Source organism: Podarcis muralis, chromosome 6, assembly GCF_964188315.1.
Source record: "Podarcis muralis chromosome 6, rPodMur119.hap1.1, whole genome shotgun sequence".
Taxonomy (NCBI): domain Eukaryota; kingdom Metazoa; phylum Chordata; class Lepidosauria; order Squamata; family Lacertidae; genus Podarcis; species Podarcis muralis.
This window is the reverse complement of record NC_135660.1, coordinates 71,309,328-71,334,798: the sequence shown is the minus strand read 5'-3', so window position 1 is coordinate 71,334,798 and position 25,471 is coordinate 71,309,328. Positions and strand designations below refer to the sequence as shown.

At 43.2% G+C, this 25,471-nt stretch overlaps 1 protein-coding gene across 6 annotated transcripts in view; it reads left to right on the top strand.

Moving 5' to 3' along the window:
- MYPN (myopalladin) overlaps window positions 1-25,471 on the top strand; it is a 69,487-nt gene that overhangs the window by 23,398 nt on the left and 20,618 nt on the right. For 5 of the 6 annotated variants that reach the window (XM_028729397.2, XM_028729398.2, XM_077930535.1 and 2 more), the window contains 10 exons: window positions 3,366-4,241; window positions 14,172-14,347; window positions 16,015-16,072; window positions 16,651-16,783; window positions 17,446-17,517; window positions 18,180-18,321; window positions 18,987-19,010; window positions 22,736-22,852; window positions 24,261-24,630; window positions 24,828-25,433. In XM_028729397.2, the coding sequence (XP_028585230.2) occupies window positions 3,367-4,241; window positions 14,172-14,347; window positions 16,015-16,072; window positions 16,651-16,783; window positions 17,446-17,517; window positions 18,180-18,321; window positions 18,987-19,010; window positions 22,736-22,852; window positions 24,261-24,630; window positions 24,828-25,433 (2,573 nt within the window). In that variant the 5' untranslated portion in view covers window position 3,366. The remainder of the gene's footprint in view (window positions 1-3,365; window positions 4,242-14,171; window positions 14,348-16,014; window positions 16,073-16,650; window positions 16,784-17,445; window positions 17,518-18,179; window positions 18,322-18,986; window positions 19,011-22,735; window positions 22,853-24,260; window positions 24,631-24,827; window positions 25,434-25,471) is intronic. The other variant, XM_028729400.2, reaches the window with a different exon arrangement.

Genomic DNA, 25,471 nt, shown 5'->3' with positions numbered 1-25,471 from the left:
TAGCAAGCAAAGTTTTGATAGAATGTTATGACCTAGATGATCCACAATAAAATGTTACGATTTAGGCTTAGGGCTAACTCAGAAATTACATGCGCATGAGACGTTTCCCCCCCTTAGATTGCTGTATCTATGGAGCAAATATGTTGCATGAAAGCAGTCTCTCTCTGAATCTGCTTAGCAGTGAAAGTAGTAGCTTCTTTTGCTGTTGTTCAAGCATCATCCTTCCTTTCCCCATCTGGAACTACTCTTGTTTGTCTGCATAGCCCTCTTTTACACTAATTATTGAGCAAGGCTAGGCAGGGTTACTGTAGCGATGGATGTTCTTGAAGGGATTAGAAGTACTGATTACATTTATCTGTCTAGTCATACTTACATTTTACTAATCCATGTAATATATTCACTAGAACTGCAAGCTTTGAGCAGTGGCATTTGTAAGTTAATCAACTGAAGTTTTAATTGATTGATCAGTAGGGGCCAATTTTAATAAGTGAGAGCAAATTTTACTTGGTGGAGCCACAATGTACATTTGTTTATTTTTAAGGATTATTTTGGTTATAGTATGTTACTGTAACAGGAATTTTTAAAAAATATGTCCAGGATTTTGCTTCTTACATTTTCTCAAAAAGGCTCCTATATTGGGGTTTTTATAATATGCAGATTCATGTACATTGAATTAGCCAATTCACAGGCTGAAATGAAGATGCTTAATCAACTCAACATTATTTAATTGGTCAAGAGTCTTAATAGTTATTCATGAAAGAGCCTGGGGGGGGGTGTTGTTGTTTTGCTGGGAATCACAGGTGGCCAAAAATGCAGTTTTGCTCATGTCCTGTTTGCAGGTGTCCCTTAGGAATCTGGCTGGCCCCTGTGAGGCCAGGATGTTGGACTAGGTGGGCCATTGGCCGGATTTAGCAGGCTCTTATGTTCTTATGTACCCCAGAAGAAGACCAGATAAATTTATTTCATGTGCAATTCATCTAAAGGGTAATCACACTTAAAGTCCTATTGATTTTACTGGGGGACTTAACCACATGGTTACCTTTTGCCCACTGAAATTGATTGGAAGTTAAAATGCTTTGGCTGCATCAAGATTTTTGTTCTTTGCTTTTTAGGTAATACTTAATACTTAGTTGTTGTGTAGGTCAGTTTAGTCACTAGCAGTCACAGCTTTCTTATATCCCAGTTCCAAAATGTTTCTTCCTTTCATCCAAATTGTCAGCCGCCGCAACACCCCAAGGCGGAGATATTACACACTTAGATTACGGAACTTTGCTAAAATGTGAGCATAGCTAGTGGGTTGCTTTCTGGACAGGAGTCAGGATCTGATGCTGCTGAATGTGGTTGTTAGGTGTGTGACCCTGGATTAGGAAATGGTAGAGTTGTTCTGGCAGACTTGCAAATGCTGCCTGGAGATAGGCAGTACAGTGGTACCTCTGGTTACGTACTTAATTCGTTCCGGAGGTCCGTTCTTAACCTGAAACTGTTCTTAACCTGAAGCACCACTTTAGCTAATGGGGCCTTCCACTGCTGCTGCGCCGCTGGAGCACAATTTCTGTTCTCATCCTGAAGCAAAGTTCTTAACCCGAGGTACTATTTCTGGGTTAGCGGAGTCTGTAACCTGAAGCGTATGTAACCCAAGGTACCACTGTAGTCCTTTTCAGTATGTTGAAGGGAGACACCACGGAGAGGCATCATTGCCTCTGGCAGGTATGCTGACCTCATTATTGTCTCTGGGTATAGACAAGAATAATAAAAACCCTTCAGTTTATGGAAAAAAGAGGCAAAAAGAAAGAAAAAGGAGAGGACATGAGCACTAAAGATTACTCTTAGCACATCACTTTCAATTATGAAAAACTATCATCTTTCTCCAGCCCCCTATCTGTTGTCTTTAGCACAGATAGCACCACCCACCCCAAACAGGCTGACCTATGGAATTTATTTCTGATGATCCATGTGTCAAATGTAGGACTTTGGTAAGTTCCACATGCAGCATGCAGCACATGTGTTTTTGCTGCATTAAGCCCCTCCCCCCCTTTTAATGGTATACTTAACATAGCAGTGATTCTTCTATTCCTAAGACCCCAGCTGGCTGCTTTTGACTGAACTGCTCAGTTGGCTCAAGAGTTCCTCTTTAAATCAGCTGCACAGTAAAGCTGGTCAAAATTTCTCACGCAGCTCCGGGTCTTCTGCAGACCAGCTGCTGCTTCACAGGGACAAGACTGGCCATTTTGACACCCTTCAGCCAGTTGAGAGGCATTGCCTCTGAATTAGATGGATTGCTTTCACAAACCCATCTCTGACCTTTATTCAAAAATTCAAAGGGCCAAATGTATACATGATGTTAAATGTATCTTTGCATTTAGCATGTGGTTTTTTAAAAAATGCAGTCAGAATAAACTAAGGGAGTGTGGCTGCCAATTAATAGGTTCAGGGAAGGTATAGAAAAGGAAGTCAACAATTTCCTCCCCAGCTGTGGCCCTGAGAAAATTAGTTCTTCTAGTGACATTATTTGTTTTGCAGAAAATTCCTGTTTGGCACCAGTGGAGGAATTTCCTCCCAATACAAACATTAGCTTGAGACGATGAATTTTCCTCAGGACTGCAGCAAGGGAGGAAGTGGTTAAATTATCTCATAATACCTGCTCTGATTCTGTTAATTCCTTTCCATGCCCATCAACTGAAGCTATTTGCCTTTTTAAAACCCTGAATGTTGATTGCAAAGTCACATTTGGCCCTTTTGGTCTTAGAAGTTTGTCCACAGTTTGACTTGTAAGGCAGATAAAAAGTTTTAATGTTGTAAAAAAGATAAATAATTCACACTGTAATTTGCATTGCATTTTGATTGGGTATTTATATGCATGCAACATGTAAAATGCATACATTTGTATGAATTGTCTGAGTGCATGCACTCTTCATTCACTTCCTGCTAAGGTGGACCTTAGCTCAGTGGAAGGAATTTCTTGATTAGGGTGGGTTAATAGCACTCAATCACTGGTATCTCCAGTTTAAAGGATCTCAGGTTGCAGGGCTTAGAAAGACCTCTGTCTAAAAGCAGAGACACCTATTACAGTAGGCTTGAAGGATTCATGAATATAAGGCAATTTAATAAGTTAATGGCACCAATTTTTTTAAATGGAATTTGGGGGGGCAGTTTTTGCTGCAAAATGCACCTTCAGCCTCTGCCCTACCATTTGGAGAATAGAGAGGCTCACAAGGATACAGAAATTGGACATCAGATGGGGTTCAAGACTTGCTATGTCCCTGGGTAATAGAGTAGACACATCCCCATTTTCCTTTTTAATTCAATACCAGGAATAGATTTGCTATTTATGAGGTTATGGTCCTATTTGTACTCTTTGTTAACAGCATGCAAGACAATACTTCAGAATCTTCTACTTCGATAACTCAACTACTGAGAGAGAGCTATTTAGCTGAAAACAACCGCCAAGGGAATAGTGAAAGAAGCAGATCAGAACCATCTCCACATTCTTTCCACCGTGGCAGTAGTTCGGGGCCTTCAGACGAGGTGGCTAGCCAAGAGGACCTTCCTGATCTTTCAGCCTTTTTGAGCCAAGAAGAGCTGGATGAAAGTGTGAACTTGGCAAGGCAAGCCATCAATCAAGATCCACTTGAGAACAAGCAGGACGAACAGATACATGTGTTCTTTCCCTCTGAGTTGAAAAACTCTGGAAATACAGTTTCAAACAAACAGCAGTTCCCATCTAAGGCAGCTTCACCAACTTCAGACAGCAGCCTAAGGAAACAGCAATTTGGTTCCGAGACAGAGTCGAAAAAGGAATTCCTCAACAAGGCTGCAGATTTCATTGAGGAGCTTTCTTCTCTTTTCAAAGCACACAATTCAAAAAGAATCAGGCCCCGAACATGCAAAAACTACAGGAGCAAACTTGAATCTAAAAATAAGGCTGCTCAGGACAGTGGTTCTGCTTTCTCAAATCTCTCTGAAAACAGAGAAAGGCCTTGTGACCCAGTACCGCAAGATTTAGCTGTAGCTGAGCACTCACTTGAAAACCCAGATAACCCTCCACAGGCAGACTTGGAAGCTGTTAATCAGCTAGAAAGTTCAGGGTTAACAACAGAGTCAGCAGCTGCATCGTTTTATTCTGAGGAGACAATAGACCAACCACCACATTTTACTCAAAAGCTGAAGAGCAGGGAGGTCCCTGAAGGAACCAAAGTGCAGTTGGACTGCATTGTGGTAGGAATTCCAACACCTGAAATCAGGTAACCATGTCCCTGTCTTATTTCTGTAATAGCTTGCGTACACAGAGGGTGGATTACTGTATAGCAGTTAAATGTTTTCTCAATGTTTCCTCAGATTGTATTCTAAAAACCATACATTTCTCTTTTACAATGCTCCAGTAATTACCATATTCTGTCTCTGACCTTGGAAAGGTCACTTGTGACTGGCATAAGATTTATGCCTGTCACAGGTTTTGGGCAGCTTTTGATGAAAATGCCTTCAGTGGGCCTTCCTCCCTAGCTGCCCATGCACTTGTCCTCTCCTCTGGGCCCAGTCTGCATGACCATGCATGCAGTGATGTAGTGTGGGGGGCCAGGGAGGCCCTGGGTGCAAATTTATGAGGAGGCGCAACAAGGCACCCTCATGACATGCTCCTTCATTGAGGCAGGAGCTGCAGGGAGGCAAGCCATGCATGGGCTGGGGCTTCAGGGCTGGGGCGGCAGCAGCGCCGCCTCCTCCTCATGGCAAGGAGGAAGGGGAGGAGCAAGGACAGGAAGTTCTGAGGCTGGCACTTAAAAACTGTCCAGTGATGCAGACCCCTTGAAGCCTGCTCTGCGTAAGTCTCAAGGCATTTATTCAATAGTAAATGAAGTTTTGGTCATATATTTAATAGATACCAAAATGTTACTATCTGGTATTTGCCTCCCTACATAGTAGGGGTGGATGTCACCCTCACAAAGACAGAAAGAAAATCACAGCTGCACACATGGGAAGTACATAGCTGAAATTGAACTGAGTCAATGGAGCTGCAGACATGCATATACTACATCTGCTTTTCCTTGGGGAAGGGACTGCATATGCAGTGCTTTCCATTGCAAGGAGAAGGGTTATGCTTTATCGGTACAGCATCTGCTTTGAATGCAGATGGCCCCATGTTCAATCCCTGGCACATCTAGGTAAGGCTGGGAGAGACCCTGTCTGAAATCCTGGAGAGGCACTGCCTGACAGTTTAGAGAATACTGAGCTAGATGAACCAATAGTCTGACTCAAGGCAGATTCCTATATTCCTATAGGCACACATGGGAGTAGCAGCACACCTGTCTCCATGGTAGACATTTAAGATCACTCAAGAGACAAGGAATTTCCTTCATATTTGCCTGTTTATGCCTGTGTGTGTGTGTGTGTGTGTGTGTGTGTTGGTGCACATTCAACTGCTGTTCCAATGATAGATTTTCAAGAAAAAATATATAAACATAAACATAATCAAAAGGATTAATTTCCTTCCTTCCCACTCCCACACCCCAAAACAGAAAACTACTGCATCAATTTCCCCCCATAAGTTTTTGTGCATAGTTGGTGTTCATTTGAATATTTTATAAAGGGGTACCATATTTCAACAAAGTTGTCTGTATCAGATATGTCATTCAGGGTGTGTACTCTCTTAGTTAGTTTCTCAGATACAGCAATTGTCCATACATTGTTTCCATTATGCGATGTGTGATCAAGTCCTTTGTTGTTTTTTGCTACAGTATAAGTAATTGTGCTGCTACCAGGCGAAGGGTGAAAATTTCCTTGTGTAATAGCTTCCCATTCAGCTGTTAAAGGCCCCTTTAAAAATAAAACACCAATAATTGCTTGGAAAGATTAGTTTAAGGAAAGAGACTTGAAAGGCTGAGTCATCTGAGCCATAAAATATGTTTGCACAAGGCAAAGATGGCAAAATGCTTCTGTTCATGGAAAAAAAGCTGTGTATTTGGATCCAGACATGTCATACTGTGCACTAAGGTGGACCGTTTACAAACTGTCTAAAAAGAAGAAATGCATCAGCAAAAAAATAATAGCCAGAGTTGCTTATTGCTGCAAAACTAGAAATCATTGCTGTAACTTAAATAGAAATAAAATGCATGTCACCATAGTGAGGAAGACTGTGATCAGGGAAACTGTCTGGTCCAGGTGCTAGTTCAAGTTCAAGGCTTCTCCATTCATTCTGGTGGTTCTTTATCTTTAAACCAGGCTTTGATTGGTCAGTCATTTAGAGAAAAGTCACCTGCAGACAGGGGACTGATCTTCTATAGCCCTTCAAATAAAGGACTGTCCTCTGTAAAGTTGGACACATGGCCACCCTGTTGTGGGCTCTTTCCATTTGCAGGAGGGATTCTGATTCAATAGCAGCATCCACAGGAAAAAGATGTTTTTTGTTTGCTGATCCCTTTTTTCTCCTGGCAACCCCACCTTTGCCATGTCCCACATTGTTCCAGAGGATCCCCCAATCCTCCAGAGCAGCTCTTCAAGGAGTGATTCTTGCTCCTCTTCCTGAAGTGCTATTTAAATATAATAATATGATGAGGAGCACTAAGAGATTTTCAGGAGCAGGCATTCAAACTCTCTCAGGGCTGATTCACATATGCATGGGCATCTCTTTCTAGCACATTGCTCAGTGATGCATAGATGAATGGGGGAATTTTTCCCATTGAAAAGGTTAGGGCCCAATCCAATTCCCCTTTGCATTGGGGTGGGGGGGGGGTTGATTGAGCAGAGGTGCCCTTCCACTCAGCTCTGCTAGTGTCCCTATTTCCCTGGCAGAGTCCCAACCAGCAGCAACAAAAAGCCTTGAAATGGGGCATTCTAGAGGCAGGGAGGGCTCTGCTCCAGGCTGGCACAGTGATCTGCCTGCCCACCATCTTCCATCTTTATCAGCATGCTCAAGAGGGCTGTAGATGTGACTGTGGCCCTATTACGCAGTGGCTGGGTGTTGAATTGCACCCATAGTGTTTAACTTCATGATTGTCTAAGGATACTAATGCTTGCTCTAAGGTGCTGGATCTGTGGTGGTCATTTCACATATGCAAGTCACTCCCTGATGTAGCAGTCATCAAGTGATGGACATGCATGTGTGAACTCACTTTCAAGAATTCGATTTGCATAAAGTTTTATATCGGTCTGCTTTGTAGGAGGTTTTTAATCAGTGGTGAGATGGCCATCTGTCATGGATGCTTCAGTTGATATTCCTGCATTACAGGGGGTTGGATTAGATGACCCTCCGTGTCCCTTCCAACTCTACAATTCTGTGGTTCTAAATCCTTTCATAAATGTAAGGGTTGGTGAGGGACAATTCAATCTCTCGTACCTTGTAGTAAGTGGATGCACGCCAAATTGAATTGGACTTACTAGAATGTGTTTTGGAATCAGTGGATTTGGGAACCTGATGTCACTATATGGTATGGATATTGTGATATAGGTTTCAGAAAATGCACACAAAACAATGACAGATGTAATTATCAGTGGCCATTATTCAATGTAATCAGATGGTATTCCTGTAGATTCAGTCCCTAAATTCTTAACAGCATCAGGAGTGAACAGCAAGTGAATATTCTATTACTACTCTATTTTCCTCTGTTACCCTATAGCAGCCACAGGATTGGCTCTTTCCCCCCCCCCCCCCCCATTGCTGTATATGTTGCAGGGACTGTCCAAAATTCACCTTTTAAAGAGAGAGACACCAATCAAAGTTGGCAATGAACTACATGTCAGCATTCACTTCTGTATGTCTGAAATGTTGGTGTATATTCAGGGTGGCATTCACAAAATTCATTTGTCATTGTCAGCATTCATACATGCATATCATTTACCAACATTTGCTAACTTTTGGACATTCACTACAATATTAAATGTGGAAATGTTTCACCGAGACCGATAATTCCTAGAATCTGCCAGTCCTATGGACTAGAACTCTTTAGCTTGGGATCTAGTCTCAGATCACAGTAACTGGCTCTCAGCAAGTGAGATGAATGATATTCCCCGAAGCATTTTCCACAGGAAACATTCCAGGAAGCTTCCCATGAATGCCATATACTACGTCAGAGCTGGCCCACCGAGGCAGAATACAGTGCTAGATGGACCATGAGTGTAACCTAGTAAGGCCAGTCTTACGATCTTAGACATTTCCTCCATTGGTTGTAAGTGACCCATATTTGCCATCTCTACTCAGAGGTGCCTGCATTTTTTCCAAACTACTTAGCTCACCTCTGTTAGGTTAATTTTACTTTGGCTTGGCATACACAGCTAGCCTGACCCATGTCAAAAGGATTTGAAGCCCTATAAACAGGCTATGTGTCATGCATTTTCTATGAGAGCACTCTCTGGCAAATGCACATGAATACCTGAGAGAAGCACACTCTAACCATGCTTTGTTTGAGAATTCAGATCGTCTGCACTTAAGGTTCCTAACCACATTCACAGCCTGATCCTAAGAATGCTTACTTAGAAATAAGCCCCACATAATTAAATGGGTAGTATTCTTTTACCTAGAGCAAACTCATTGAAATTAATGGCACTAACTTAGTCATGTTAATTAATTTAAATGGGTCTACTGTGAGTAAAACTTAGTTGAATGACATCTAATGGGATTTACTTCCTAATAAGTATGTTTAGGATCACAGCCACAATCTCTTCCAAGATACAGCATCCTTCTTCAGTTTATTTTTGTTTTATTGAGTTCTGCTAGAATTTGTCAGCACTAAATTGGGGAACAGATGGACCATAGCTCAGAGGTAGAGAAAGTTCTTTGTATGCACAAAACCAATAGCAATCCTTGCTATTGCCAGTTAAAAGAACTTAGCATGCAAGCAGAAATATATCTCTGCCAGAAATATTGGGAAACTGCTGCTGGTTAATGGAAGAGGCAGCATACAGTAAATTAAAAAACAATAACCTGAAAACAGAACAATGATACAAATATACACAAAAACTGAAATCAGTATGAAAAAACAAAACATTGCTAAACATAGCTGCTTTTAAACTTCAGAAGTACTAAATTAACCTTGAAAAGTTAAAAGCTAAGCCACCACGATCAAACATTAGAGAAAATATTAAACAATGATGATGAAATTATATTGAAATGTTGCTTATAAGATATTAAAAGGCCCAGCTGGGACAATTAAGAAAAAACTTTGCTTGGTACCAAAAGATCATTTATGTGGGTGCCAGGTGAGCCTCCTTACGGAGTTTTCCACAACCAGGGGGGCACTGCCAAAAAGGCCCTTTCCCTCAGGACAACCTCCATATTTCAGAAGGAAGGAAGCTGTTGATTTTAAGGCATGGGTGGCTACATATAGGAAGAGGTACCTTCAGGTACTCCAGTCCCAAGCCATGTAGGATTTTATAGGTCAAAACCACCTTCCCTTCCCTCCTTACCTTCCAATTACCTCCAAGTCCCTCCTTACCTTCCAATTCATTTATGGGTCTAATCCAGACCCATAAATGAATTGGAAGGTAAGGAGGGACTGCTCAGTATTCAGCACACTTACAGTGCTTTTATTGATGTGGGTTTCTGAGGAAAGACGTCAGTCAGGAATGGGGAGAGAACAGAATATACCGTATTTTTCGCCCTATAGGACGCAATTTTCCCCCTCCAAAAATGAAGGGGAAATGTGTGTGCGTCCTATGGGGCGAATGCAGGCTTTCGCTGAAGCTTGGAGAGCGAGAGGGGTCAGTGTGCACTGACCCATCTCGCTCTCCAGGCTTCAGGAAGCTCTGCGCAACCCTTGGGAGACCGGTGCGACTTCGTGCCGGTCTCCCAAGGGTTGCGCAGAGCTGCCTGTTCTGGGGGCTGGGGTCGGCTCGGGCTTCCCCTGCCCCAGCCCCACACCTGGGGGGGGGAATATTTTTTTTTCTTTATTCCCCCCCCCCAAAAAAAAACCTAGGTGCGCTGTATGGGCTGGTGCGCTCTATGGGGTGAAAAATACGGTATGCTTGGCACATATAACATCCCAGATACAATCTCTTTGGCAGGACAGCATCTTTCAGGACTGGGAAAGACCTCTGCCTGAGATACTAGGGAGCCACTACCTGTTGGAAAATGTCTTTCCAGGGCTAGATGGACCAATAGTCAGACTAAGTAGAAAGCAACTTCACATGTTTATGACATCCTCTGGTGGTATACAATACCACATGTCACAATGGTGCAGCAATTTTTGCTAGGCAGCAGTTCAACCTGGCAGATTGTGGCCGAACACCATTTTCATAAGATGGTCATGTGTCCTACTTTGCAGAGGGCAATGCTCTGTTCAAAGGGCTGTCCAGGCCAAGAACAGTTTAATGATAAGCATAAGAAGAGAGAGCAAGGACCATGACTATACTCACCAGCAGTGAGCCCCTGAACAGGAGACTGATCAGGCACACCAGTCGCTTGGTCACAGTCTTCCTCACTATGGTGAGTTGCATTGCATTAATACTTAAGTTATAGCAATGATTTCTAAATATGCACCTCTACCTATAAATTAGGTGTGCAAAGTTAATCAAAATTACTGTCCTTTTGTACTGTGTTTCCTTGTTTCAGGTAATATGGAAGCAGCCTGTCTGTAGCACTTAGAGTTATGTCCCGCCCTCTTTCTTTACTTTTTAAATGTCACTTTATAACCATGAGTATCTAGTCACATTGTTTTGATTATTACAGAGGGAGATTTTCCTGTCCAGCAGCATTGCACCAATATGACTGATGGCAATGCTGACTGCATTATTTCAAAGGTGGATGTATATAGAGTAATACAAGCTATCAAAATGATGAATACATCATCTCTGATTCATCATTCATGTGCATCCATCAAGATTTCATGGCTTATGAGAAATAACACACAAGGATAAACCCAAAACAAATGTATAGAATTCTGTCCATAACAAGAACTATTAATTTATTGTGAATGGTATTACCATAATACAACAATCTACTGAAATTATGAATGAGTGCAACCCTGGTCATTGCAACTCAGCCTGATTGTGGCATTGCTACTATGCCAACCTACAGGAATTGGTATTAAATATATTAAAACATTTGGATGTATGGATCCTGCTGGGTAGGAATATAGAAATACTAGATCATAAGTTCCTTCCTGCCCTATGTTTCTGTCATAGGTTTACAGATTTGTTCCTGAAAGTTTGTCTGTCTAGAACTAAGCTATTCTGCACATGGGATGGGGAAAGCAAATTAGTGTCTTCTCTCATAAATGGGTAATGTTGTCTCCCATCTGATCTTAAAATATGAACATCACATGTAAAAATGACATGAGCTGTAGACTGTGTACACATTACTGGCTTAAAATGCAGTGGTTTTGTTCTTTTGCACAGTTTGGATTACAGCTGATTGGGAGGGAAACATAGCAAAACACAGTATTTCATAAGAAATTACAGTCTAGATACAGGATACATATGGATTGTGGCTAACGCTTCCCAAACCAGCTGTGGGAGTACACTAGTTACAGAGTAAATGGGAGTCTGTTTGTAGCCCTCAGCTGCTGCATGCCATGCATTCCAAATCCCTTTAATAAACATGTATTATTTTCACACTTGGTGGTGTGAGTGTACACTTTTTTTTAATTGTGTGTTCAGGCCCAGAAACCTCCCCCCTAAAGTTGACTCAAATTTTAGTTTTGTTTTTTGGCAGAATTTAGGCCACAACTTTATTGATTACAGAAAGTGACTGGTTGCATAGGCTCTGGTTCAACTAGCTCCCTGCCATGCAGGTAGCGCTGACCCAGGGTTCCAGCATAGGTCAGCAAAGGGTGAACACCTGGATAAGTGGAAAGCCGGGAACAGGCTATCTCCGCCACCCAAATGTCCCCCTGGACTCAAGCACGGGCAGAACCCCTTCTCAGGGGTTGACCAAACCATGAAGTCCCTGGATTCCTTTAACGGAATACCCTTCACGTAGGGATGGCGAGAGCGTTCTCCCATCCCTATCACCTGAACCAGAGCCTATCCGCAACCTTACAAGTTGTGATGATTTGCTACGCGGCAGGCAAAACCCAAATGGCAACAGCCAATCAGCCAAGTGGGGAAAATTCCTGCTGTGCCCCCAGTGGCGTAGCGTGGGTTGTCAGCACCCGGGGCAAGGCAAGTAATTTGCGCCCCCGCACCGCACGCCTGGCAGCCCCCTCCACAGTGGGCGGCGGCTCGGATTGGATTCGCACAGCCAGCACTGCAGTGAGAGAGAGTGAGTGAGCCAGGTAGGGCAGAGAGCTGCGAGTGCGAGTGCGCCCCCCCGATGTTGCGACCGGTGCGGCCAGCCCCCCCTGCACCCCCCACGCTACGCCACTGTGTGCCCCTGTCCCAACGACAGACAACACACAACGGCATAGCAAGGTCAAGCGCAAAAACCCTAAAAGTAGGGAGAGGAGGGCAGGTGTTCCGAATGCACGTGCCGAAAGAGAATGCTCTGGGTCACGTGCATGGGTATAAATAGGTTCCTCGAACTGTTTGGACTGTGTCCCATTGGCCAGATTGCACCCAGTTACAAGGGACCTACAACTGGGTGTTGTGTCTGACCAATCATACCCCCCACAACACAGGGTGTCGGTTTCCAGGTCTCAGCGCAATACATGCCCTCTTTAGGGAGGACCCGATCTGCGTAGATTATTAATGCACAGATTATCAATATGAGGAAGGAAGTCATCGCTTGAAGCAATTGTGATCTCTCTCTCATCTCCATGTTTGCTTTATTAGGCATAAGTTGTATTGCCCTACACTTACTCCTGCCTCCTGTACTACATAAGATCAAAAGAATTGCTGGATCACACCAAGTGTCTGCTCCAGCCTCCTGTGCCCAACAGAGACAAGGCAGATGCTTGTGGGAAGTCCACTACCAGTTAATGAATGCAACAACCCCTCCTAGCTGTGTTCCCCCAGCCTCCGCTATACTGCCTTTGGACAAGGAGATTAAATTGAGCCATTATGACCAATAGCCCCTCATAAACCTATCCTCCATGATCAGGTCCAGGGGCACCATCGGGGGGGGGGGGGCAGGGGGCCAAGGCCTCCCAAAAGATTTCAAGCAGGGGGCTGAGCCCCCTCAATATTCTGCAGCCCGTGGGACTTAGCTGTGGTGGGCCCCATCAGACCTTCCCTTGGCTGCAACGGGCCCCATGAGGCCACCTCCGGCTGCATGACATCATACACATTTGCCTAAATTAGGACGGAATCCAGCGCATGTGATGTTGTCCAATTTTTTAAAAAATCCAGTGGCAATCACCACGTCTCATGGCAATGAATGCAATAAGTTAAAGCATTGGGTGAAGAACCACTTCCATTTCTCTTTGTCCTGCATCTACTGCCAGTCAAGTTTTATTGAGTAGCCCTGAGTTTTAGCTTTATGAGGAAAGAGAAGCATTATCTCTGTATCTGCATCAAGCATTATTTTATAAAGATCTACTGACATCCTTGCCATTTAGACCTTGCCTTTAGCTTTTTGTATATTGTTGTTTCTAATTCTTCCCCTAATAATATCTGCCTTGCTCTGTTTTAGTCTTGCCGAGTTTTAGCATTCCTTAGCGCTTCTTACATAGCCCAAGCATATTCACTGTATGTTTAAAGCACACCTCCCCCAACCCCAGAATCCTGGGAACAGCACTTTATTATTATTATTATTTATTAAATTTATATACTGCCCTTCTTCCGAAAATCACAGTGCATTTTACAATATAAAAACACAAAAATACATACCGTAACAACAACCAAAAACAATTTCCTCACACACCGCTTAAAAGGCCAAAGATCACCCTCTGGAAATGACCATCCAAGTAGGATCCCTCTGCATTTTCTCCTCACTCTGCTTTTTCTCTTCATAACAACCCTGAAAGTTAGGTTAGGCTAAGAGATAGTGACTGGTCCAACAAGCTTCCAGTCTGAGCAGGAACCTCAGTCTCTGTAGTCCAGCTCTCTAACCACTACTCTACACCGGTTCTATCTTCTATTGTGCAACTTACTGATCAGCTAGTAGGATCCAAATACTCTCTTCAAAATGTGGCCCTGTTACTGTTAATAACTGAAGAGTGCAGGACATTCCTCTGTTTGCTTCAATTTCATTTGTGTGATGTGTGTTTCTGCTTAGGGTGATCAGGCATTGTTTTCACTGTTGCGTTTGCAGCCTGTCTCTTTGTCAAATGGATATTACAGTGACAAATAGTGCTCTTGCATTTCAGGTGGTACTGTGAAGGGAAAGAGCTTGAAAACTCACCAGATATTCACATCATCCAGTCAGGACAGCTGCATTCACTAGTTATTGTTGAAGCGTTTGAAGAAGACACAGGGCGTTACTCCTGCTTTGCTTCTAACATCTATGGGACAGACTCAACCTCTGCAGAGATCTACGTAGAAGGTAAAGGCCTCTTTGGAACAGAAAGCGCTTGATAATTAACAAAAGGAAGTTGTACTGTGAACTTGGTTTTATGTGGCTTTGCTGCATAGTTGTTCCAAATGGAAATCAGTGATCCAAGAGCATGGAATGCAAACAGTTCTCTCTTTGATAGAGTAAGGTACTTGAATTTATTTCTTCAATTAAAATTATTTGATAGGCAACATTTGCTTGTTTTCCACAAGCATTTGGTTGGCCAATGTGAAACAGGATGCTGGACTAGATGGGCCATTGCCTTGATCCAGCAGGCTCTTTTTATGTTCTTATGAGTGAGGAGGAAATAGCTGTGCTGAAGGGGAGATCGACTTCTTCTTGGCTAGGATAGATATGGCACAGCAACAGGTTAATTAGCCTATTTAGTCTTTTAGATAGGTGGGTATACAGACAGATAATCTAAATTTACTGTTTTACAGTCTGGTGTGAACATGGGCTCAGAGGGGATGGATAACCTTGCTGTTGTACAGTACTTTGAAAAAAATATGGCTCGATTATAAGGCAGCATCTTATATCCTTAAGATAGTTTTGCCAGGGTGACAGACACCCATTTGGCATGAAAGTGCACATCCTTTCCAATACCTCTTCCAGACTACTGTCGCCAGCAGTGGTCAGTTTTTGGGTGCTCTACGAAAGGGCATGAAGGTGATATTCTGTATACTATACAGCTTCCAAATACAAAAAATATCACAGCTGTAATTTTTTAAATATGCGATGCAACCACAAAAAAGCAGTAATGACTTAATAGTAGACATGTTGGCTGCAAAAAGTGGTCTTAAGCAAACCCACTTCGCTGTTGGGTGCAAGCACATTTTTTTGCTGTTGAATTAGCCCATATGTTGCTGTTTCATTATTGCTGCTGTTATGAAATTATTCTTCCTGTTGTTAGTTTTGTGCTTTATTGTTGTTCCCTTTGTTAAAACCCACTTGAAGAATGATTTTTGTGTAGGGTAAAAGTAGCATACAAATAAAGCGGTAATGATGATTTATTACACAAAAATACTGGCAGTGTCCAAACCAAAATACATTTTATGAATGGTGCTAGATTCCTATCTGCTCCTGTCATTGATTGAAGCTGAGTGGAAAGCAGTGCAGAAAAATGCTCACTCCAGCTAACCAACACTTTAAAAGTAAGTATTACCCAGCCCACAAAGTCACAAAATGGTATTGGGAAATTAGTGCACCTTCATACCAAATGGGTATCTGTCACCCTGACAAAACGATCTTAAGGATATAAGATGCTACCTTATACCAAGTCAGAACTTTAAAGCTCAGTATTGAGTGGCACCGGATTTCCAGGGTTTCAGACAGGGAATCTTTCCCAGTCCTGCTTAGGAACTTTTGCATACAAACCTTGTGCTGTCCTGTCCTTCCCCGTGACACTTGCAATAGCAATTACAACCTTAGCTGGAAGAGAAATACTATTTTTAAGGAATATATCATATTGAAATTTGCACAATTGTACAGCGCAACGTTCCTGCGAAAGATGCATAGGCCCAGGGAAAGATGCAAGGATCCATCTCTACAAGAAGTTAGTAATAATTGTACATTTATCGCATAAATGAAAACCTCAGTGAGGAAGTTAAAAGGTATTATTAAATGTGGTGCCACGTAAACTGACTTTTGGTTTCCCACAGGAGCCTCCTCTTCTGAATCTGAAAGCGACACGAGCACCAGCAAAGAAGAAATGGATCAGTAAGTCCATGTGTATGAGAGCTAAAATAGATTAGACACTGAAGATCCATTATTGAATTTCCCACCAATTTATATTTATTTTGAAAGCAGCTGTGGGAGTGGCAGAGAATTGGATCGTGACCATAGTACTGTGAATGGAGGTTCTCTTTCCTCCTGTGCCATTTTCCCAAACTAGATAATCTCTCCTAGGTCGCTGTTTGTTCCATTAGAAGGAAAACCATACATGTACCATATGTTTTCCCTAATTAGGGGGGAAGAGCACATGCGGGGTGTGGGGGCAATCTCATTTGGAAAGATGGTGCAGGGGTGGAAGGTAAACTGTAACTCTAATTAATACACACATCTAGGAACATAGGAAGGCACACCCACAACGATCCTTTATTTTTTAAGTGAGATAAGGTGTGTGTGTTGAAGTGGACATCATCTTACAAAAGGCATTCTCTTTTTGTGTGAGAGAAAAGGGGGAACCTGCTGTTGGGAGCTTTAGTCAAATAAAGGTTTTTAAAGCAAACAAAATGACCTATCGGTGAAACTTGCTTTCTTTGTAAATAAATATACCTTCTTGGATATTTTCCCAGATACCAAAACCGCACCAAGATCTCTTCAAATGTGCCTCCTCCTCCTGCTCCTCCTCCTGTTAATACCACCCATCAAGAAACACCGAAACCACAACCTTCTATGGTACATCCTGTGTCGATACCCGCCTACCATGTAAGAGAGATAAATATTTATATCATTCAAGGAAGAGAAACTGTATAAGCTGGAGATCGCTTGCATGTTTCCCTAAGAGACGGGTGGGCAATCTTTTGTCTGTCGAGAGATATATTATGTGCTTTGGGGGAAACCCTGTTTTAATTCTGCTTCCAGATGGTTTTGAAAAAGCCATAGCTCAGTGGTGGAGCACATGCTTCTCATGCGGGATGTCCCAAGTTCTAGTTCTGGAAACGGTTCTTGCCAGACATCTAGGCGAGCTGTTGCCAGTCATTGTAGACAATCGTTAGATGGACTTCAGGAATTATTCAGCGAATGAGTGGGATAAGCAGTCAGTCTTCTAAAAAAGAGGGGAAATGTTGTGGAAAATGAACAGTTTGTGTGTCATCATGTCAGGCCTTCTGGCTTCTCCAGAGGCTCCAGAAGAAATGCTGAGGCTAATGTGGGACAGTTTTTATGTAACACCCTTAGGAAAATGCACTGATCCTTCTCTGCAAAGTTTGCATCAAATTGTTTTCCTGTGTCATGTTTTTCACGTGGACTTCCCTCTTAATCTTGCACTGGAGGAGGTGGGAATTACATAAGTGTCAGGACTAGGGGCTTCCTTAATCTGCTGCTTGATAACTGCTCTTGTATCTTTATCTTCCTGTTTTATCTTCCAGAGTCAAAGCCCCACCAACTATTTACAAGGACTTGATGGAAGGCCCATAATAGCTGCTCCAGTGTTTACTAAGGTAACTTACTTATTGCTTTTCCACAATGAGAAACAAATAGATGCTATCAAGAGGGACTTTAACCTAAAATGAAACAATATTTTTTTTTTAAAAGGGTCCCTAACTGTCCCCAGGCTGTTTCCTCTACCATAAAATATCTCTCTGAAGATCGGGGTTTTGGGGTTGGACCTCGAGTTGCATTCAGCGGAGCTCTGCTCACACTGGAGGAAGGGGGCAAGGAGGCAATGTTTATCAATTCTTTCTTCCCTCTGCAATCCCCTGAACTTCCTGAATAAGCTGCTCTGGGGGGGATTGAGGAACCTCTGGGGGTAAGGACCGTGCAAAGTGATGGAAGAATTGGCACAGGTCAACTTCCATTGGAAAGCCTTTGATAGATCTTGGTTCTTTCTGCAATTGCAATCACCGATCTGGATCCAACCCAGCATTTTCAAGCGTGGTATCTAGAGTCACTTTTGTAGAACAGATCAACACATTTTTATGTGCATGGCTATTTGAAAACACTACATGTCTCTGCACTGCAGAGTAAATAAAATTTCCAGCGCACATAGACATTCAAAGGTACAGCTCTTCTTAACACAGACAACTATTGGCACATAATTATTCAATTTTAATTTTAAAATTACAGTAATTTAAAACCATGTTATGGCCTGTCTCTGCTTTAGATGCTACAGGAAATATCTGCCTCTGAGGGCCAGCTGGTTGTGTTTGAATGCAGAGTGAAAGGAGCCCCTTCTCCAAAGGTTGAGTGGTACAGAGAAGGGACGTTGATAGAAGACTCCCCGGACTTCAGGATATTACAGAAAAGTAGGCTTTCGTTTCATTGCAGACGTTTCTTTGGAAAGGGTTGGCAGTACTGAGGGTTGCATGGGCGTAGCCAAGGGGAGGCAGGGAAGGGCAGCTGCCCCTTATTGATAAAAATCAATAAAAATACATAGCTAACTGAGGTTCTGCACCCCCTAACAAAAGTCTTGCCCCACCATAACAAAAATCCTGGCTATGCCCATGGAGAGTTGTAATATTTTGTTGTATGCTAGATGTAAATGCACCTGAATAGTAAAAAGTAGTGAGCCATGGTATTTCCAGAACTTACGTTCCTTTACCACAATTTGTAAAATAGTCATTGCTGTTTCTGTAGTGCATTTCAAGGGTTCAGGGTGCTTACCATGTGTTTTCTCAGCAATCCTTACAACAACCCTGCAAGGTTTGTCAGTGCGGTGGTTGATTTTTGTGATGTATTCTCATTGTAAGCAACTTTGAGCATATTTTTTGTGGAAAGGTGGCACACACAGAGATGAAGTGGTGTTGGTGGTGGTGGTGGTGGTGATGACATTAAAGAACTTGAATAAGTTAGGCCCATTCATTTTGAAAAAATAGTTAAGACCCCACCCCCATTAATTACCTGGTGGGTCCTTAGGGTAAACACTGAAATAAATATTGAATGGAGTAATGTTTCTCTTACTTTCCTTTAGAACCTCGCTCTATGGCTGAGCCAGGTAAGTACACTTCTTTAACTTATATGCATAAATGTTCCATTATTTGAGCCTTACCAAATGCCACTGTGGCATACACAAGCTGAAGCAAAAAGTAAAAAAATAAATGACTGCAGTCTAGCATTCCAGTTCCTCTTCCAGAAAGTGCACAGAGACAGTCATGGCTAATGTATGTTTTTATATTCTTGTACACCGCCCTCAATTTTTATGAGAGGGTGGTATATACTTTTATAAGTAAATCAATAGCTGGTATTTATTTATTTAGTCACGTGTTGTATTTGTATCCTGCTTGTCAGACAATTACTGTCTTCCAAAGCAGCTCACATCAAGGGTGGGTGGCGAGAGACTATCAAGCACTGCTGCCAAGTGTACAGACACACAGAAGGGAAGGGAAAGGAATCATCAGCTAGTTAAGGCCAGAACGAAGAGGTGAGCTATGTGGGCATTTATATCCAGTTGGGGCCAGGCTGATGTTCCTTTGCTGGTGTTCTTCCTTGAATAGCAGCTGGCATCTGAGCTTTGGCCAATGGATGGGGCCAGCCTGTTCTTTCCCCTCATGCCTGCAGTCCCAGGGCAACCAGCAGTTGGGGGTTAAATGTTAATTCTGCCAGGAATGGGGGAAGAAAGTCATTGCAGCTGCTCCTTCTCTGGCTAATGGATGAGGCAAAGTTGGTCACTATGTTTTTCCTAGGAGGCAAAAGCAGTCTCCCATAGGCCTCAATCCTTGGCTGATTGCAGAGGCCAGAATGTGCTGCCTTCAGCTTTGCAGTCCCTGTGTAAGAGAAACAGACACATTTTCTGCAGCATTGTGCTACATTATCAAGCACTCTGCTCTACCAAGCGTTGGATTGCTGGCATAGTGGTGGGTCTGCTGCCTTTTATATCGTTTTCTGTTGAGAGTAACAGAGATGTTATCTGCTGTGAAGTTTACCATCAGACTCATCTAACCAGTAGGCCATGCCCTTATCTCCCCTACCCCTTATAGGCCAAATATCACTGATGGGCCGAGGCACCCACCTGTCGATCACCTGATGTTACAGTGATGTCAGCTGACTTGAAAGCACCATGCAGGGCTTGCAAAGAGCCCCACACGTGTGCTGAAGTGCTGCTGATAAGCAGACTTGAAAGTCTGCTTACTTCAGGGATTCACTGCGCAGTCAGGTTCCCTACAAGAGAGCTAAGTCACACAGCCAGCCGCATCTCTACCTACCCCACACCTGACTTCACATCTGATGTCAGGTAAGGGGCAAGTAGTTGTGACCTGTGGAGGCAGCTGACAGCAGGCCAAACTGGGACCCATGATGGGTCCAAAGTTCCCCAACCCTCTGCAAAACCCAGCGGCAATCATATATCTAGTTAATGGGTGTAAGCCATATTGAACTCAACAAGGTTTACTTCTGAGTAGAGATGTATAGGATTGTGCAGTCCTGTACATTTCTACTCAGAAGTAAGGCCCGTTGAGTTCAGTGGGACTAATTCCCAGACCATTGGGTACAGGATTGCAGCCCTGGAAAGGCTGCTAAAGCGGACACTAACTACTTTCATTGGTGGGGAGATAAGGATCCTGTTCTCTCCTGTGATTGCTCTTATTTCAGATCAGAGGACTGTTCTTTTCCCAGGCTAGATGTGAATGAAGGAGTCAGTATTAAATCCTTTCTTTTCTCCAGTGTGAAATGTGCACCAGATGATGTAGGGATGTCCTATTTTTATCCTGCTTGCCAGTTGGAGAGTATTGTGTCACACCTCAGGCCATGCCAGTTATTCTCTCTTAACCCTCAGCTCCCCACATCCGCGCCCCACTCATGAAATCTGAGAGTACCACTTCAGGCATTCCACCTCTGAAACCGGAGAATGCCACGTCGTGCATTCTACCTCTTGAGAGGTGAATCCTGACTATTACTAGATTTTTTTCAATGCATTCCAAACCAGCGCAGATTTTCTGCAGGCAATGCTGAATTAAAGGGCATGGAGACCCCATGCAGTGCCATTCCTCTAGATCCCATTGACATGGCACTCCTTGTGCTCTCTGAAATGCTTTTGATGGTGAAAGAAGACTCACTTGTTTGTACATGATGTGAGAGAGCACTTCATAAAAGTGGCACAGACGTTCCCTTCCTGCAGGGACTGGCAGATGGGATGCCACCTGCCAAAAGATGTTGAGAGCGTTCACCTCAGAAGCACACGTTTTCCTCTCCCCCAAAGGCTGCTATTCCAGAGCAACTGAACAAGTTTAGATCATGTGAGAGCCAAGAAGGTTTAACTGTACTGATTCTAACTACATGGGTTTTGGATAGTGACATCGTAAAAGCAACACAAAAACAATTAGCCTAGGGTGTGTGCGTGTGTGTGAGATAGAGAGAGAGATTTGACACTTTTCAGAACTTTAGACTTATAAGATGCTTAAAGGTGGTACTGAAGGGTAAATAAAATGCTATTCTGTCAGCCAATAGACATTTGGAATATACACTCCAATGAAAGGTATAGACCAGCAACTAACATACAGAAAGATAGGTGAAAAATAGGTGCTAGTCTTCTTGGAATCATAGACATTTTTAGTTTGAAGCAGCCCTGGACGTCATCTTGTCCAACCCCTTGCTCAGTTCAGGAATCTTGCAGCTGTAGCAGCCCTGACAACATGTCACCCAGCCTCTGCTTAAGGAAAACCCACCACCTCCGAAGGCTGTCTGTAAGGTTTGCTTACAATATCCTCATATTCTACTTCAGCCATCTGGGGCAACAGAGAAGAGGTCTGCTCCATCTTCTGTGTGACAGCCCTTCAAATATTTGAAAACCACTACCAAGTCTCCCTTTAACTTTCCCTTCTACAAGCTAAACATACTATTTCAATTGTGTACTCATAGGGCTTGGTTTCCTATGAAGCAGCCTGAGAACATGTTTGTATTTATACTGTATATATAGAGGCATATATATGGAAACAGTTTCCATCTTCCATGACTCCTATACCTGAAATCTGTTTTTCTGGGGCAGCATCAAAACCAGCAGCCTAAGACATTCCCCTGCCAGTTGAAAATTTAACCAGCAATCTCTTCCCAGTCCCCTGCCTTCCCCAAACTAATATAGGGACATAGGAAGCTGCTTTATGCCGAATTGGGCCATTGTTCCACTTAGCTCTGCATTATCTGCATTGACTGGCAGCTGCTTTCCAGGATTGCAAGCAGAAATCTTTCTCAACCCTACCTAAAGATGTCAGGGATTGAACCTAGAACTTTCTGCATTTAAAGCCCTGCCACTGAGCTATGGCTCTTCCCCTTCAAGAGCCATAATCCCTGAGCCTCATTACAACAATGCATGGAAATTTCAACGCGAGTTATGGAACAGAACATCCTGGTGGATTGTGTCTCATGGGCCAGATCTGCTTGTTGCTCACTCTACTGGCTTTGATGGTGCTCAAAATTAGCCCCTTGCTTGATATTTGATAGTGTCAATTCTGGGTTGAATGGCCACTTTCCTCCACATATTGTGATGGCTACCAGTATTTTGAAAAATGCCACAGTTAGCTACATGTCTACTACTTTCTGGTCATGCAACAAAGAAACAGCAACACCGTTGCCAGCTGAGTATAATTATTAAAGTAGTCCCAACAGGGCACACTTGGAGGGCCCCCATTTACTGTATCTGGTACCCTACCCTATAGCATGATTATTTTATTTGTTAATTCGCACCTGCTCTGTGGTAAAATTTGCCAATTCCGTTGTGATGGTTTTCAGAGGAGATTTGCACGTTGGTCATTGCGGAGGTGTTTTCAGAAGATTCTGGGAGTTTTACGTGCACTGCAAGCAATAAATATGGGACAGTCTCCAGTACAGCTCGCTTAACTGTAAAGGGTAAGAGAACACTGTAATAATCCCTTTGCAATAATCACAGACATATTGATATGTGGCCTGAACTTCAGAGAATATAGAAAAGTGTTTGGGTTCGGCAAGGAAGCAGCCTTTCTCAAATACATTTCCTCCACTGTGAAAATATTTCAATCCAATCTGGTGACATATCTCAGTTGAATGTGCCTAAAGACACCAATTTCATTAAAAGTTTGTATTATAATAATGGGGGGGCTTATTTTTTTTTGTTCAGGTGTTTCATAATTATTGATTAGTATTGTGTGCTTGTGAAGGGGTGACTAAACTGAAACAAATAAGGAAAATAAAATGTGACAAAATTTAAAAGGCGTATTAAAATATTAGTCTTGATCCATAGATCCACATGTCAGTGGGGTTCTAATGTCTTTTATTTTACCAGGCATACGTTTAACGTTCCTCTCATCCATGTTCCTACTAGTCAGGATTCATAAATTTGACTTCTATCACTCTGTTTTCACTGCTTTCTTGAGTATTTTTAATCAGGATTGTGCAGTTACACTGCCGGAAGAGCAGACCATTTTAACTGCTCCTTATCTGTCACCAACTTAAACAAGGCTTGTTTACACCAATTGCAAGAAAATCAAGTTTAGAGTACCTTATTTTTCGCTCTATAGGACGCACCCGACCATAGGGCGCAGCTTGTTTTAGAGGGGGAGAACAAGGGAAAAAAATTATCCCCCTTTCTGCTCAGCGCCCCTTCAGCGAAGCGGCAGGAGAAACAGAGCCCCTTCCATTTCTCCTCCCGCTTCGCTGAAGGGGCGCTGCACAGCTCTCCCTCTCTGCTGAAGCCAGGAGAGTCTTGCTCTCCAGGCTTCAGCAAAAGGAACCCAAAGCCTCTGGAGCGCAGCAGGAGCTCCCGCTGCACTCCGGAGGCTTCAGGCAGCTATCCCTGAAGCCTGGAGAGCGAGAGGGGTCGGTGCACACTGACCCCTCTCGCTCTCCAGGCTTCAGTGAAAGCAACGCGAAGCCTCCGGAGCACGGAGGGAGAGCTCCCTCTGCACTTTGGAGGCTTCGCGTTGCTATCGCTGAAGCCAAGGAGCCTGCATTCGCTCCATAGGATGCACACACATTTCCCCTTAATTTTTGAGGGGGAAAAGTGCGTCCTATAGAGCAAAAAATACGGTATTTTAGGTCTCTCTGATTAATATGTGTATGCTATCACTGTAATCAAGTTCAGCATATACAGTATTTGGGTCACAGGCACACATCCCCAAACAAAAATCCTAAAATATTTTGTCATGCTTTCAGTAATCTGATATGAGTGACAAAGCTTGCACACCACTCAAAATGCCTTTTGCCCCTTCTGTGCACCCCTGTTGTCACTGATTTGTGTGATGAGTTACCAAGGCCATAACTGTAATGCTTGCTATTCCAGGACCTGAGGACCAGAATAATAATGCTGCTCTCCATACTATAAGTTCTATCAGTTTAGTTGCTGCTGAGCAGCAGCCTTCTGCACCTGCCCCTTCACTTCCACGGGTGGATCAGCCTCCAAAGCCTAAACTGGAAGGAGTTCTTGTAAACCACAATGAACCCCGGTCAAGTTCCAAGATAGGCCTTCATGTGCACTTTAAGCTTCCGGAAGATGATCAAGGAAGTGAAGCTTCATCAGAGGGTGGAGGAGTGCCTACAAATCAAACCAGACCAAACTGCTTCCCGGATAAGATCAATGGACAGATATTTAAAAACCAGGAGCTGACCTCACCTTCTAAAGAGCCACCTCCTGTGTTGGCTAAACCAAAACTGTAAGTAAGAAGGCATTTTTAAAGCTTTAGCCATGTCTGAAATGGAATTCCATTTTAATTGTTACTTATATTCTTATTTCAAGCAGAAATTATATTATGTATAATATGTATAGTATATTATGGCCTGATTCGCACGTCACAATGGTTTTCTTATGGGCCCTAATAAAGATTTCATCCATTTTTGTTTTTGTATGCAGGGATCCCACCCAGTTAAAACAGCTACACACCCAGGTCTTGCTTGAGCAACAGCAAACACAGCAACCATCCCCCCCACCTCCAAAAGAGTTGCCATTCAGTACTGGCACACTGAACTCTGCTACTTCATCCAACCAGCAACAGCAGCAGCCTTCATCGACTACATACAAGCAAAACAAGGGTCCCTCGACACAGACATTCACCTACACCCGTCCTAAGCAGTTCCTGGCATCTCAGAACACCACCCCAGCTGTCAGCTCCCCTTCCAGCTCCCCCATGCCTTCATTCAGCAACATACCACAAGGATCCCAGAGGACAACCAACAAGGAGAACTTCCTAGGATCCCCACCAGCCCAGACAAGGCCTCCAGGAGGGTTGGCAAACCAAACTGAGCAGCCTCTTACAAGTCCCAAAGAACCTGTGTTGCCACCACTGTTGCTTTCTGTATCTAGCATGAATCAGTTCCAGCCGCAAAATGTGCCTCCTACTCCTCTCTCTCCAACTGGTCGAATTCAGAACCCGGTAGCCTTCCTCAGCTCTGTTCTACCTTCTCTTCCTTCTACACCCCCAACGAATGCCATGGGTCTACCTAAAAGTGCGCCAACTCCGTAAGTGATGAAAATGTTACACATTCAAGTTGGTACGA